This window comes from Eutrigla gurnardus (assembly GCF_963514095.1).
Source record: "Eutrigla gurnardus genome assembly, chromosome: 13".
Lineage (NCBI taxonomy): Eukaryota > Metazoa > Chordata > Actinopteri > Perciformes > Triglidae > Eutrigla > Eutrigla gurnardus.
Genome location: NC_139936.1, coordinates 2,342,850 through 2,359,030, shown reverse-complemented (window position 1 = coordinate 2,359,030; position 16,181 = coordinate 2,342,850). Strand labels below are relative to the sequence as shown.

The window sequence follows — 16,181 nt, the reverse complement described above, 5'->3', positions numbered from 1 at the left end:
TTTTCACCAAAAAAAAAAAAAATCTGATTCTTGATTTTTCTATTATATAACTCATCACAAGAATCCAGCCTAGTCTATTATCTTAAATTGTCTGTATTCTTGACTGATTCCTCCCTCTTCTATCCGACTCCAGCTCTCCTGTGGCCACTACATACAATATATCACTGCTGCTGCATACCCATGAACCTCCGGAGCTACGGAGGCAGCTCCACCTCGGTGACATTCATCACTATTATTCTCATCCCTGTCTTCTCTTTATTTGAAAGTGTTTCAGGGGGAGTTTACACCTTTTTTTCTCTCCTCCTGTCACTATCTCTCTTTCTATTACGGACCAGGCTGAATTGAAAAGGTCCACTGGGTATCAGGGTCTGAGGTTGCTTTTTCCTCCTGTGCTCCCTCCGAACCCCCGACTCTCCACCCTTTGGCTTCCTTCCCCGATCTGCCTCCGTGTACTTTCACAGAAAAACCTACTGTAAGAAAAACTTTACATTATAAAAATGAACTAATGGACTCCCCATTTGTACCAGGCAGAAACATCCACTTCTGAAACGTGAACCATAGTGCCTTAAACCTGCATTCTCTCTGCTGGCCATCAGGGGGCGACTCCTCTCTGATTGTAAAGAAGTCTGAGAAAATGGTCCTACTTCGCTCTTGATGTATTATCTCAGTAAACATTGTAAACATGAGTTTATGGTCTCAAGTAAGGGTGCTGCTCTGCCGCTTGTGTTCATCAGATCCACCCGTCGCTCCCCCACAGTCCAAATATGGTCACTTCCTTTCACTGGTTGCAAAAACATCGAGCAACAAGGCCTCAAAACCGTAGTCCACTTCTTATAAATAGTCTATGCTTTGTAAGTTTCCTCCACCTAACATGTTGAAGTTCATTCTGCTCTCTACACTCAAACCCCTAATATAATATTATCATTATAATTAAACAAAACTCCGGCCCATATCCAGTGTTTCTTCTCTACCGGATACATTCTGATATTTGTCCATCACTGTGATGCATTCAGGGTCTTAGTGATTTGCTGGTTGCTGAGCAGCTAATCAGAGGGCTGTGATAAGGGCCCTGGTTCCTGGTTTCTGGTTCCTGGGCTCCGTCAGCTTCACGCTGTGACTATCGGGGTCCTTTCTCAGCTATCAGGCTCTAAACGAGTCTCTGACCTTTGAGGAGGATGCTTGGATGTGGTCCAGGATGATTTACTTCTAATGGGCTCCTCGTGCTATTCATTGGGACGATAATAGACCGTATCAAATATCTTTTTAATTAACAGTCTTATTAGCTTGAACTCTTCCTATTCATATACTGTCGCCATTATTATTATATTATATTGTCTGATCATTACCCCTCCCTCTATACATTAATAATAATTCAGTTTTTTTTAAAGAAATCTGCAGGGTTTCAACAACAACTAAAAAAGTTACAGTACAAATTGAAGTTGACATCAACATCATTTAATATACGGGAATTTCATATTTATCTGTCTGTTTAGGTGAAAGGTTTTTTTAAATATAAGAAGAGAGAGTTGGATTAATGTTCAGTCATAATCACCAAAGGTTAGTAAAATGTTTTAATCAGACCTATAATCCATACAGAGCCAAAATGATTAGTCAGTTAATCAAATGATAGAAAATCAATCTGCTATGCATCTATTAATGCAAAATCAATAATCATTTTAAACAATTTAATGGAAACAATCAAAGCTTTTCTTGTTCCAGCCTCTTAAAGCTGAGAATTAAATGTTTAAATTTTGGTCGGACAAAACAACATTTTTCTCTCCCCATTCAATACAATATAATCGGCAGATTAATTGATGGAAACAAATGTGAGCTTGTTGTAATTGTGTGAATCAGATTGTTGTCATGTCTGTTATTGGGCCTCGTAGAGAGATGGGAAGCTCCACTGTCTGTCTCACAAACTGCCGTGCTGCGTCGTGGGTTCCACATTCTGTACTGGCATGTCGTAGAAGGATCTGTGAAGATGTAAACACGTTTAACTGCCATTACATTTCATAGCCGAGACGTCTGTTGCATAATAAGAAATCCAACACGTGGGATTATTAGATCCTCATGTTTGCAGGATTCATGACGCGTATACAGTGTATCCTGTGTGTGCACAGAGATGTATGCATAAATGTGTGTGTGTGCGTGTGCAGCTGTGTGTGTGTGTGTGTGTGTGTGTGTGTGTGGGGGGGGGCTTCATTGTGCTGACTGGTTTATTGCTGTTCCAGGTGACAGAGCATGAGAACAGCAGAGCTTCAAGGTGCTGCTTTCAGGCACCACTGAAGCCACAAATTTGATTATTTTTTCCCTCCACAAGTAGTTTAGAGTTTGCATGAGCCCCCCCCCCCCCCCCGTCTCTCTCTCTGTCACACACACACACACACACACACACACTGCCGTGGACTGCATCTCCTCCGGTTCCAGCAGCCTGCATTATGCATCTTCATCTGCCATTCTGTTTCCGTTCAACATCGCTTGTTACAGTGAATCAGCAGCGTTTCGCGGCGCTCCACTGAGCGCCGTTACGGGCCCCTTTATGCCTCTGTGCTCTACATCTTACGATATGTATCGCATACATTAAATATACACCAGGCTCGCGCTGCAACGTTATTCTCTTATTCCAATGTTACAATTACACTGAAAGAAAGACAAGACGTCCAGAATACTTGATGTGCAAGTTGTAAAAAGAAGAAACTAGGATCTGAGAATGTGAATTTATCTGCCCCACAAAGCCTCTCCGACTATCTCCCTCTTATTCTGGTGGTGGGCACGGATCCACGGATCCTATCTCACCTCGGGGGAGGGGGGGTTAAACAAGAAGCATCACAATGACACAGTGGGATTTGATAATGCATTCAAAAAGGAGCTTCTTTAAATTACGACTCTTTTCTCGAGAGAAATCTCCCCGAAAAAAGGGAAATTAATCCAATAACTTTGTCCCGTTTCTGTTTATTCCTTTTAACATTGAAATGTATCGTTCTTTAACCTTCTTCTTTCAGTCTAAATTGAATAACTCTTTCTCTCTCTGTCTCGTATGCTCCGTCGAGCTAAGACAGAGGTGAATCACCTCTGCAGAGTGTTTTGGAATTAGTGAAGACCGAAGTCGAACAATGGAAGGTTCCATTCGTTAACGACACTTTTGGAAAGATGTTGAGAATATAATGCCGAGGTAAAGTTTCTCTTCAAATAAACAGAGCATTAATATAGCAACAAACAACTATTGCCAATGTAAAGACACAGTGGAGTAAAGTCTCTCTCCCTCTGTGTGTGTTGTTATCTGAGCTGATGATGTCATCACGACAGAGAGCGTTGTTGTGGAAGCATAGCACCCAATCTCTGATTTAGGCACTGATAGCTGCTAGCCGCCGGCTCAGCCGCTGCCATGTTGAGAGCCGTGTGGAGGAAGTAGATAACTACGCATTCTGCATTGAGCACCTTCTTTAAACACCTTGTGATTTGTCCGTTTTAAGCTGAAACTATGAATTTATTTGACAGACTAGAAAGTTAATGAGCAATGAGTTTGATGAAAGTCTCCATTCCAGCATCTCAATTGTTCAGGATTACTTTAGATCTGTGATATAAATCATATCTTTGTCAGCCCAGTGGGGCTTTGGGGATACGTGACGGGCATTTTTCAATATTTTCTGACGTTTTATTGATCAAATTAGATCTGATTAAAGCAAGTAGTTGGACATGTTTGGGATATATGCTTATTCACTTCCTTGCCAAGAGCTGAATCATCATTTTTAGGCTGTTGTTCTTAAGTTTGTTGTGAAAGTCATCGATGCAACATTATTTATGTGACAGGAAGCAAACAGGGTTTTATGCTAATTAAAAAAATGTGTTAAGTGCTAACCAGCCATGTGAGCGGTTACTGTCACCAGTCGTCTGATATTCATGTCAGACATTTGACTCTCCAGTCATTTTGATGTGTAAAAAAAACGGTTCTAAAAAGTAAAGCCAAAAAGCTGAAGTGCCTTAAACTGTATTTCTCTCTGCTGGCCACCAGGGGGCGACTCCTCTCTGGTTGTATAGAAGTCTATGAGAAAATGGTCCTACTTCTCTCTGCTGGCCACCAGGGGGCGACTCCTCTCTGTTTGTATAGAAGTCTATGAGAAAATGGTCCTACTTCTCTCTGCTGGCCACCAGGGGGCGACTCCTCTCTGGTTGTATAGAAGTCTATGAGAAAATGGTCCTACTTCTCTCTGCTGGCCACCAGGGGGCGACTCCTCTCTGGTTGTATAGAAGTCTATGAGAAAATGGTCCTACTTCTCTCTTGATGTATTATCTCAGTAAACATTGTAAACATGAGTTTATGGTCTCAATCTCTAGTTTCAAGTCTTCTTCAATCCAGCATGACGTTCATTTAGTACATTATGGTCCATTTAGAGTCCACCAGACCAGGAAGCAGGGGATGCTTTAGGGGGTGGGGCTTACCTGCTGATTGACAGGTCTCTACCACGCTACCAATGCTAGTTAGCCACTAAGATGACTTCAACACTGAGGTTACTGTCACCAGTCGTCTGATATTCATGTCAGCCGTTTGACTCTGCAGTCATTCTGATGTGTTAAAAGAAAATCTTGGATCCTAAACAGATCCGTTACGACGGCGATGTGTCACTGTGAGTCCCACAGATCTGCCGGCATCGCCCTGATAAATGGGAACGTTTGCCGAGCACCATCTTTGCAGCCGATCCTCAGCCAGTCGGTTGTCGGTGGTCTCGGGCAGCACCTTGTCAAGTCTGATTTCCGTCTACAGTTCAGTCTGCAAGCCAGTTATCTCCTGAGCCCCTCTCTTGTTGCCGTTGGCTGTTGGCTGCCCCCCCCCCCCCCCCCCCTGTTATCTGTCTGGCCTCAGATCCAGTCAAACAGCAGCTAGTTTACAGATAATTATCGGGTCTGAGACCAGCTGCGTGGCACACGTCCACGGGCGTTTTGTCGCTAATTGAATTAGACTGCGTGCTGGAAGTAACAGAGGAATGCAGTTTCCCTCAGCGAGCCGTGTGATCAGCAGACAGAGGGGGGGGGGGGTGTCGTAACGTCTGAGTCATCCCCCCCCCCCTCCAATGTTTCACTTTACGACGGGGGTCGAGTGCAGCAGGCGATCAAACAGGATCGCTGCCAGACTTCCTGTGAGAGCTAAAGAGCCCCAAAATGTCTGTTTATTGTCCACTTGTTTTTTTTCTTTGCCATCTGCCTTACAACTTATTGGCTAGCTGCACATACAGCCTGCAGTGGCTTAGCTTTATTTTAAAGCGTCATCGTAAAAACAAAATGCAATAAATAAACCACTTTCCCCGTAAACATCAAGCAGCTTTCATAATGCTTTACTGAAATCACAAACATTCTCCATACGCTGCCTCATAGTTTAAATTAATTTCTGTCTTAATCGCAGTCGAAGAATGACCGAAGTGAAATGCCATTTCTATGTAAGTCATCACTCGTGTCCTTGATCTTAACTCCACGAGTCTGGTTCCTTCACTTGTCCTTGTTTTGATCCCGCTGGCATCTGAAGTTCTAGATTACTGTCACAAAAAATGCAGAATTCATAGCTGTCAGCGTGTGAATACGAATAGTCCATTCAGGGTTCGTACGGGTGCTGGAAATCCTTGAAAACACTTGAATATCAGTGTTCTTGGATTTATACTAAAGGTCTTGAAATGTGTGTTGTATGTCGTGATGACATCTATGATAGAACAGAGAAAAGAAGATCTCCATATCTGAGGGACTGAAAACAGCATTTTCTGACATTTCTTTATGAAAAATGACTTTTGATGATGAACAGATGATGAAAATAGTTGGTGATTATATTTCTGTGGATCTGTTAGTGGAATTAGTTTTCCTTTCATTTGTGGTCCTTCTGTAAAAAGCTGTCTCCAAACATCATGTTGGTTGTTTAGAGGACAATAACATCTCATTTAATGTGATGAACAAGTGACATAATAAGTAGACTGAATACTGACCATTGGATTGATACAAATATGGAGTTTACCACAGCTGGAAGGGGCTGGAAAAGCATGGAAATGCACCTGGAAATGCTTGAAAAGTGCTTGAATTTGACTTTGGAGAAGGTGTAGGAACCCTGACTATTGTAAAAGTGTATAACCTCAATATTTTGTTGGTGTTTTTATTGTAGGAAGACGTAAAAAAAAAAAAAAAGCCCCTCATAAAATCCAGTGTTTGTAGCTGCTGTTAAACTCTGACAGGTGGATCATCGAGGAGGAGGATGATTGAGGACGTTGAACTGATTCTCCTTGTGCTGTATGTACAGTGGAATCAAACCGTTCTGCAAATCCGCTCTCATTCTTTTTGGTAGTGTGTTTGATGTTTGCCTGAGCAAAAAAAAAGAAAAAAACAAAGTCTGCCTGCACCGTAGAAAGTAGGCCATTTGGTGCTGATGACACGCTCTCCGACTCTCTTAAAAAAAAGGTTTATTTCCGGACGTTCAGCGGCATCATCTGCTAACTTTGCCCGATGAACCTCGTGGCTTTCGCCCGGTCTGAGATTAGCATGTGTCTTTTTTTTAATTCTTTTCCCCCACAGCGTCGCGGGGACGGTTATGTAAGTCCACAATGTCGCACTATCCGCCTTCAGTGGCTCTCCACCGTGCTCTGATTGGTATGCCGTTATGAAATGTGACACAAGTTATGTGGTTGTCATCTCAATTATTCATACGCACCTCTGTTGGATGTGAAAATTGGGTTGTTGTGCTCTTCCGTGCAACAAATCTTCCATTCTCTCAGAATAAAACCGAATAATATGAGAATGATGTGGAAATAGTGTCAGACGTACGGGGGCAGTGGATAAAACATTTTCTATTATTCATCGTTTTACTGTTTTTAGTCCCCTATTCATAATTTAGGATATACATTTGCTCTGTTGTCTTTCCAAGATATGTATTATATCTCCCTGGCGATGTTTTGTTTGCTTTGCTGAATTTGGCTTTAAAAGTTTTTTTTCTCTCTCTCTCATGCTTTACACCATTTTCTCCATGTTCATGTGTATTTATCCCTCTCTCTCTCTCTCTCCCTCGCCATGTGTGAATTACACGATGCTGTTTTGTGCCGGTGTGCCACTGAGACCATGCATGAAATTTATTGGCCCCGAGTCTCGCCATTTGACACACGCGAGACGCGGCTAACAGATCTGGTGCCATTTCGCATCTCCTCCGGCTCCCGTGTAAAGCTGACCTTTTCCCGCTGCCGGGGCTATATTTAAACTCCGAGTGCCGGAGACTTATGGCGCCACGGGGAAATTTTATTATCAATGCTCTCCATTTGTCTGACTTAATCCAGGCCCGCCGTAGATCGTGCCAAAGTATGTCGTATATTTACCAGGGCAAACGAGGGCCCCGGTGACACCTTAGCGGGGGTGGCGGCACCCGGCGAAGCGTCCTCATGAACCGCCACGAGCTTGAGGACATGAGATGACGTGGTAGTTTGCACATCACATGACGAGAGAGAGAGAGGAAACCGGGCTGCCATATTATTCCACGAAGCAGAGGGTCGACCAGAGAGACACACACAAAGGGACTTGACATTTTGAAGAATCTCAGTTTGCTAAAATGTCATATATTTCAGCTGGAGACTCATTCATCAGCCTCCGCTGTTCGTCGTCATTAGAGCAGAGACATTAGGTTGGAGTGGAGGGGCGGGGCCAGCCAGCACCCATTCTTACTGGTGTAAATGGCTCTGTGGCTGAGGAAGTCAGTCAGTCAGTCAGTGAATGAGTGAGTAAGTGGGTGGGTGAGTAAGTAACTAAGTAACTAAGTAAGTGAGTGAGTAAGTGGGTAAGTAAGTAAGTAAGTAAGTAAGTAAGTAAGTAAGTAGGTGGGTAAGTAAATGTGAGTGAGTAAGTAAGTAAGTTAGTAGTGAGTTACTAAGTAAGTAAGTAAGTAAGTTAGTAGTGAGTTACTAAGTAAGTACGTAAGTAAGTAAATAAGTAAGTAAGTAAATAAGTGAGTGAGTGAGTGAGTGAGTGAGTGAGTGAGTGAGTGAGTGAGTGAGTGTTTGGGTAAGTTATAAGTGAGTGAGTGAGTGAGTGAGTGAGTGAGTGAGTGAGTGAGTGAGTGAGTGAGTGAGTGAGTGAGTGTTTGGGTAAGTTATAAGTGAGTGAGTGAGTTACTAAGTAAGTACATAAGTAAGTAAGTAAATAAGTAAGTTAGCGAGTAAGTAACTGGAGACGTGAACATGTGTAGAAGAGAATACGATGGAAGCTAAAGTTCACCGATTTAAGTTAGTCTGAAAGTTAAATCCCGGCCAGATACGAGGTTTCACCTGGTCTGGTTCTCACTGACACTCTCTTTTCGTCTGCTGCAGGTCTGAGATGGGGGTTCAGAGAGTCCTCCAGGTGGATCTGAAGATGGAAAGCTTTCCGGGGCCGCTGGGCAGCCGCTGGATGGCCTGGCAGGTGGAGTACCCGGCCAGCCGCGCCGCCACACAGGAGGCCGAGACGGAGATCCAGCTGGCTCAGGAGGACCTGGCGGGCATCGTGCCCCTGGCCATGGTGAGTCCCACCACTTCCAGCTCCGCCCAAGAGGTCCTCAATGAAGTATTTAGTTTCACCAAAACATTGGAAGCTGGGGTGTTTCACATCTTTGGGAATAAATATTGCATCCCCTAGCATTAAAATACTGCTGATAATAGTACAATAGTTACCTTAGATAAACTCGAAAGTTACTTTAGATACTCAAATATAAATATTAATGAGGTACTGAGGACGACCTCCATTAGTACTTTTCACAATCTGACAGCGATAATTATTACTTCTTTAGATTAGGATTTTATCAAACAATAGACCCAAATGCATGATGGTCCGGCACCTGCCTACACAAACCTGAACACTCCTTACAATATATATAAAAAAAGATGCTGAGATAGAGAAGGCAGAGCTGTAATGTGAGTCTGGTCTGCAGACTGTGTTCAGGAGGAAGGCAGCTGTAAGTCCCAGCAGGACTCCGATGGGGTCTGGACTCCGATGGGGTCTGGCTCTGGCCTGAGGGTTCGCCTGGAGCTGTTCGCCTCCCCCAGCGAGGAGCAGGTATCCTCTGTTGAGTAGATTAAGCCCGAGCTACCCCGACTACTTCACATGGAGAGCTTTTTGTTTGCCAACCCAGAGTGCACTGCTTCTGATTTTTAGATCATTCAGGTGAACAAATGAGGGAGGCGTCAATTTGTGTTTGTCTTTAAGAGAAAAAGACTTGCTGTCGCATCAGCGCTGATTACTAAAAACAAAACAAAAAACCGGCTCACGTTCTATTTCGGTGCTTGTGATGTGCGCGATGCCGAGCCGACTGTTGTGTGTCGGTGTTATCCTCCGAGGAACGCCGGTGGCTGTGTCGAATGTAGGTGGCGGCTCCGGGATTCATCCTCACCCACTGATCCGCTCTCAGGATAATTGAAGCGATGTGTTTAATGCTGCAGTATTGTTCGGGTTTCTTCTCTCACATCCTTTTCATGGCGCTGATGTATCAACAGCTCGAGGAACACGTAGTTTTCTCCCACACCTTCCACCGACAAAGAAAACCACTATGTTGATTTGCATGATTATCTCTCAGCGGCTCCTAAAAAAAGAATTGGCCAGAATTTGCTTTTTTCTGCTCAATGAAAATCACATTTGACATAAAATATAAAAACACATCTGATTAACTTGATTTATTTTGCTGCTGCGTGAGTGCATCCTCGTGTAGAATGAATTCTGTAAAAGAGTGGAGGTAATCCAACAGGCACTCAGACTGCTTTTCATCATCTGCTCGTTACTTACAGTCAAGTCAAAGAGTATTATAGCGCAATATCATAAAGCTCAAAAGGGCTGGATATATAATAAATACAGCAATCAGCAACATTAGCAAAACACACAAGACATTCAATAAAAGTTGCAGCATTGGGAATAATAAATAAATCTAAAATACAGAAATAGAGACATCGTAAAGTACGAGTCGGTTTATGACTAGAGGTGATGGTGAAAGTCTCTGTAATATTTAAAAGTAAGATCTTGATGTCTGATCTAACTTAATATTATATTGTCTACTTTTAGTTAATATCCGAGCAGCAGTATTTTGTACAAGTTGTAGTTTAGTTGGTTCAGGAGAGCCGGAGAAAGGTGTGTTGCAGTTATTGAGCCTAGATGAGACAAATGCATGGCAATGATTCATAAGTGGAAATATGCATTAGTAATATTGTTGATATGTTCTTCAAAAAGAGAGATTGGGAACAAATAGGACTCCAAGATGTCTAATACGAGGGCTTTGTCAAGTTGATTAGTGTGAGTTCACAGACATTATTTCTGATCTGCACCAAAAATTAGCATTTCATTTTTTTCAGCATTTAAAAAGGTTTGATTTCTGATATGTCTTCCAGTTTTACAAGCTGATGACAAGCATCCAGCTTAATGGATATGTAAAGTCGAGTATCATCTGCATAGAAAGGGAACCTAGCTTGTAACCACTGAGAAAATAATAGGACCGAGCATTGATCCCTGTGGCACACCGTAGCCGACCTTTCTAGTGGTCTCATGACAAGTTGTTGTGTAAAGAAATATCAGGATCTGTGAGTGTCAGTGAGGCCAACATGAAAGAAAATGTGAAGATCAATCGCATCGAAAGGGTTTTGAAGCAGCATTACAGAAACTGATCCAGAGTCTGAAGTGAGTAGTAAGTCATTTACCACTTTGGTCAAGGCAGTTTTCTGTACTGTGGAGTTTTCTGAAGCGGGATTGATGATATTTCAGAAAGATTATTGGATGTGAGCTGATCTATGAGTTGCTGAGCCGCTGCTTTTTCGAGGAGTTTGAAAAAGAACGGAAGATTTGTGATCGGCCTGAAGTTGTTGATTAAATTTGGGTTCCAGCTTATGTTTCTCTTTAGGAGCGGCCGGATCACCCCTGTTGTTAAAAGATGCCGGCACAATTCCACTGATAGGTGAGCTGTTTATTATCTGCAGTAGAGGCGGACTGAGTCCTGGAAAAAGGTCCTTAATTAACTTAGACAGAATAGGATCGACTTATGAGGAAGTGGACGATATTGGGTTTTTTTGTGGTTAAGAATCCTGTGAAGTCAGTGGAAGTGAGGGAGGTGTTACACAAGAGGAAGAAGGGATTTTAATCGCTTGCTATAAATCATATAACGTTTTTTCATAGTCGCAAAAATCCATCTCAATTAACTCGATATTACAACAATTTGCTAAACTTGGTTGAATCAATTAGGGGGCAGGGTAATTTAGGAAGGAGATCAAGATGAATAGTTTTTCATGTGTACTAAAACTCTCTCTCTCTGTGTGTGTGTGTGTGTGTGTGTGTGTGTGTGTGTGTGTGGGTGGGTGTACCTGAATGTACACGTACAGAAATTCTTCATATTTCCCATCCTTGCCTTGATTTGCTTTTCTATAACCGAGTCAGTGAAGCTGCTGCTTTCATGTCAGCGAGCGTGGATTATTGTGTATTAAAAAGGATCAGGTTCACCTCCTAAAATATTCATGATGAGGCGGCAACCCCCGGTTCTGAAAAGTGAAGCCAAACCTAAAGTGCCTTAAACTGTCATTCTCTCTGCTGGCCACCAGGGGGCGACTCCTCTCTGGTTGTATAGAAGTCTATGAGAAAATGGTCCCACTTCTCTCTTGATGTATTATCTCAGTAAACCAGAAAGCAGGGGATGATTTAGGGGGCGGGGCTACCTGCTGATTGACAGGTCACTACCATGCTACCAATGCTAGTTAGCTACTAAGATGACTTTCACACTTAGCTATAAAGTTGACCTTGAATTATAGAAGCTAACTTTGTTAGCACCTTCACACCAGAATCCACATGGATCCAGATCCAGTAAGGATGCTGCTTGTGTTCATCAGATCCACCCGTCGCTCCTCTGCAGTCCAAATATGGTCACTTCCTTCTACTGGTTGCATAATTTGCAAGATGCCAACCAAAAGGCCAAACTCGAGGCTTCAAATTGAGTCCACAACCAACGGGAGACGTTGCCATGACTACGGTCACTTGTTATCTGACTTTTACAGAAGAAGGTGTTGATTGGGACCATTTTATTTCACTTTTCTACTTGTCTGCAGCCACACCGCCGTACTAAACACAAATAGTTATACATGCAGACACATTCAGAACTCATTAACGCCATCTGTCTCTCTCTGTCCCCCTTTTCTATTTCCCCACAATCTCACACACACACACACACACACACACACACGCACACACACACGCACACACTCACGTGCACGCACATGCATATAAGGCTTTTGCAATCTGCATGTACCAATATGAGAGAAGCACACAAGCGAGAAAGAGGAAGGCTGAATTAGATTACTTGGGATCACTGTGGCATGAAAGGCCCACAGATAAGTTCCCCCTCCCCCTCTCCCGCTCGCTGATAGAAAAGAGGAAGGTAATGTAAGAGCAGCGCCGTCAACCCCCTCACACACACACACACACACACACACACACACACACACAACCCTCCAACCATCGCCGCCTTCACGACACCGAAAAAAGGAAAACAAAATCAGTGCTTCCAACAGGAAAAAGAAAATGTTGCTGCAGACCGAAGTGAAGTCGCTAATAGAGTAGATGGAGACGCAGCGGAGACTTGATGTATGAATTGTAGGCGGACGGAATATTGATAATCACACGCTCAGTGACGGTGAGCTTCATCGGTGGAAGGGTGTAGCCTCTTTATTACCAATAGTGCATTGTGGGTCGAAGACGATAGTGGACTAAAAGTTGATGATGGAATTTGGCTCATTATGTCAAAACTCCACCATCAAACCAAATAAGACGTGGGTGGGACCTACTGAGACTACAGACCTGTTACAGACCAGTGGTGGGACCTACTGAGACTAGAGACCTGTTACAGACCAGTGGTAGGACCTACTGAGACTACAGACCTGGTACAGACCAGTGGTGGGACCCACTGAGACTAGAGACCTGTTACAGACCAGTGGTGGGACCCACTGAGACTACAGACCTGGTACAGACCAGTGGTGGGACCCACTGAGACTACAGACCTGGTACAGACCAGTGGTGGGACCCACTGAGACTACAGACACTGAAACTAATCAGTGGAATAGTCCTTTAAGGTTTTGATGCTTTCGTCCAGTCATTGGTTTTTCAGTCAAAGACGTCTCGTACGGTTTTTAAAATGTCTGTTTCCTCCAGTTTTCTCCAGATGTGCATCAGGTCATAATAGATTTTTCCCACTTCTCGTTATAAAAGGAAATGTTTGTTATTCTCCACACGTTGGCCTCGGATGCAGGTCTTTAAGTCTGGTAAATGATGTTCTATGATTCTGTGGAAATCTCTAAGACCGCGTCTTCGTCAGTATTCAGCAGCTGGTCTGAGATATGTCGATGTTTTCCCTTTTTGGCAGTGAGTCGGTCATTAACACCGACTCACCTAGCAGAAACATCGACGCCCTCCTTCTTTGGCACCGCCGGGCAAACGCAAATCCAACATTCACCAGTGTTCATGCTTCTCATTTCATCCTCCATCTCCAGAGGAAAATAAAAATCTGGACCTCCGAGAGCCAAGTAGTGAGAGGAAGGCAGCCGAGGGGCTGAGTGCTGCTGAGTGTCGATCAACAGTATTGGCAGCATCACATCACAGCCGCTTAACACTGATATAAAAGAAATATAGTTTAATGGGTGTTTGAAAGAAATCCGATTGTCTATGTGACTTTGCAGACACTTAACTCCCAGTAAAGATGAGCTTCTGTCGTTTCTGCCATCGCGGTTTGTGATCGGCGACGTCGGCAGTAAATCAAAGTTACAGATGAAAGAAAGAAAGAAGAGCCGAGGAGAAAATGACTCGGAGGAGGAAGAAGAAGAAGTAGGGGAGAGAAACTTTTCTACGTGACTTCACAGAGCACGCTGAAGGCATCTGTTGATACAACAGCTCTGTGGCTTTTTTCTGCTCCAGAAGTCGTTTCATCGGTAATTAGCTCTAATTAGTCTCAGAAGGTGAACAGCGAGAAGCTGCTGCAACTGAAATCATCTGAACCAGGATCCATAACTGACCAACAGTAGTAAAGCTAATAACAGGGAAGCTTTGCTTTATAATAATAATTCTACATGTATTTATTTATATGCGCCTTTCAGAGCGCCTTTCAGAGCCCTCAAGGAAAATACGGAACAAACAATAAGTTAAAATAAGACGGTTTAATGCAACTGAAATCACAGAGAAAAGGTTGGATCTCATTTACGGTCCATTCCTTCCTCACACTTTGTTTCCGGCCCATTCATAAATTACTGCGCTCTTTTTCCCGAATTGATAATCATAAAAGGCGAGTGACGGGCTCGCTCTCATGGGTGACACCTCTGGGAGAGCATCACCGCCTCCCCCATCCTCCCCTCCCCCATCCTCCCTCGCTCCCTTTGAAGAAGCCCCTCCTGCATGGGGAGGCCTCGGAGCGCCGCTCACCACTTTGTCACCAAAAATGTTCAAACCTGCGTCGCAGGAGGTTCTGCCGACGCAGCAATTATTTCAAAAGCAGGAGAAATGAAAGAAGGGGAGCACTCAAAAGTTTTCAGAGCGAAGAAACGCCTCAGAACTCTTTCCTGTCTCTTCACAGAAGCATTGTTTTTTTCTTTCTCAGACAAACATACATTGTTATATTAATATGCACATTAGCCGTCTCCCTCTGTCACCTCCTCTGTTTCACTTACGAGTGTTTTTTTGGGTCATCTCCAGATGGATCTTAACGGCAGTAATTGGATGCCCGAGCAGATTCCTCCACGCAGCAGGCGGACGCTCCGTTATCTTTTTTTCTCTCTTTTTTAGCAATGGTGGTAAAGTAATACGCGGCGGCGGCCCGGGCCGCCCTCATCATCATCATCATTACCCGAGCTGCTGCGGACGCTCGGTGATGGAGCGAGAGCGGCGGGACGGGGGCATACATCATATCTGGACTCATCAGTCTTCCCCCGTCTCAGCAGGGCCGAGACACCACACTGTGCTGCCCCCCCTCCCCCATCTTCCACCCGTTTGTATTCACGCACGCCGCTCCGTCGTCTCGTTAAACAATACATCATCACTGCGGCCTTCTCCGGCCACGATAAAGCCATCTATCAACAGACCCTCCAACCGATGTTTCATTTCATACTTTCCATTTTCATTCCCTCCCTCCGTGTCGCGATGCACATCTTCGCCGCCAGACAGGGCGAGGAGATCCGGAGAGCCATTCATCAAAACGCGTAGTTGGACGTCAGGGGGGGGGGCTCTTCCACGGCAGCTAATCCTGCAGAAACGCCACGTGGATGTGTTCGGGAAAAAAACACACGGGGGGCAGTTTATCAAAACAGGAGCAGCCGACTGCACGTCTTGATTTCATTTAATAAGCTCTCCGTTCCACCAGCGGCTCTGTTGCATGAAGCCTGCTGTTTTAGTGGAACAGGAGAAAACATAGCCCCCCCCCATGAGTCATGTGGTTAACAACGAGGGTCTGATGGATGGACCCCAAGCGAGCGATCCATTAGCATCTCCTGCAGCTGAGAGGCCTATGATGAAGTGGGAGCACTAATTGCGCCGCCGACTACATGTAACGCTAATCAGGACAACAAACGGTCACTTTAGTCCACGACGGACTCGGACTTCCTCCTCCGTTAAACGGGAGGGTTCGAACAAAAACAACATCACAACTCACATCATCACCCTGGCCAGAGCTGTTTCTTCTGATTCCAAACCTTTAAGATGATCCGTGGAGATGCATCAATCTGGTACTTTAAGATGGAAACTATATTTTTTAAAGGGGTCTCAATTTGCAATCCTAGCTCAGCTAGCCTTGGCTAAATGCTAGCTGAGCTCACTTCCTATAAATACGGACTAACTTTACAGCTACCCCATCAACCCGACGAGTATCGGCAGATGAAAAAACAAACAAACAAATTAGAAAAAAACTTGCAGCATGGGGGGCCCCTAGTGGCTACAGGGGGCTATCCATCCGCATAGTCCGCTTATAGCAAGATACGGCTCTGACCGAGGATTGGTTTCTAAATTATTTCGGCTTTTTGTTTTTGTTTTTAAGGATTTAAATGGTTTCTAAACCTCTCAGGTCATCTGGCTGAGACGGCTCGCTCAGCGTTTTCCATAAAAAAGGAATTATATGATTTCTGCCGACGCGAATCAGACAAGCAACTTCTGTTTGTAGTTTCAAGAAACATATTTGATTTGAATTAATTCACACT

The 16,181-nt window shown here is 44.0% G+C and overlaps 1 protein-coding gene across 1 annotated transcript in view; it reads left to right on the top strand.

Annotated features, from left to right (window-relative positions):
* Nucleotides 1–16,181, top strand: part of LOC311023693 (transmembrane protein 132C) — a gene marked incomplete at its 3' end in the record, with an annotated part of 115,725 nt that overhangs the window by 73,364 nt on the left and 26,180 nt on the right. Inside the window, exon 4 of the mRNA XM_084025685.1 lies at nt 8,322–8,508. Coding sequence (XP_083881811.1) covers nt 8,322–8,508 — 187 coding nt within the window. The remainder of the gene's footprint in view (nt 1–8,321; nt 8,509–16,181) is intronic.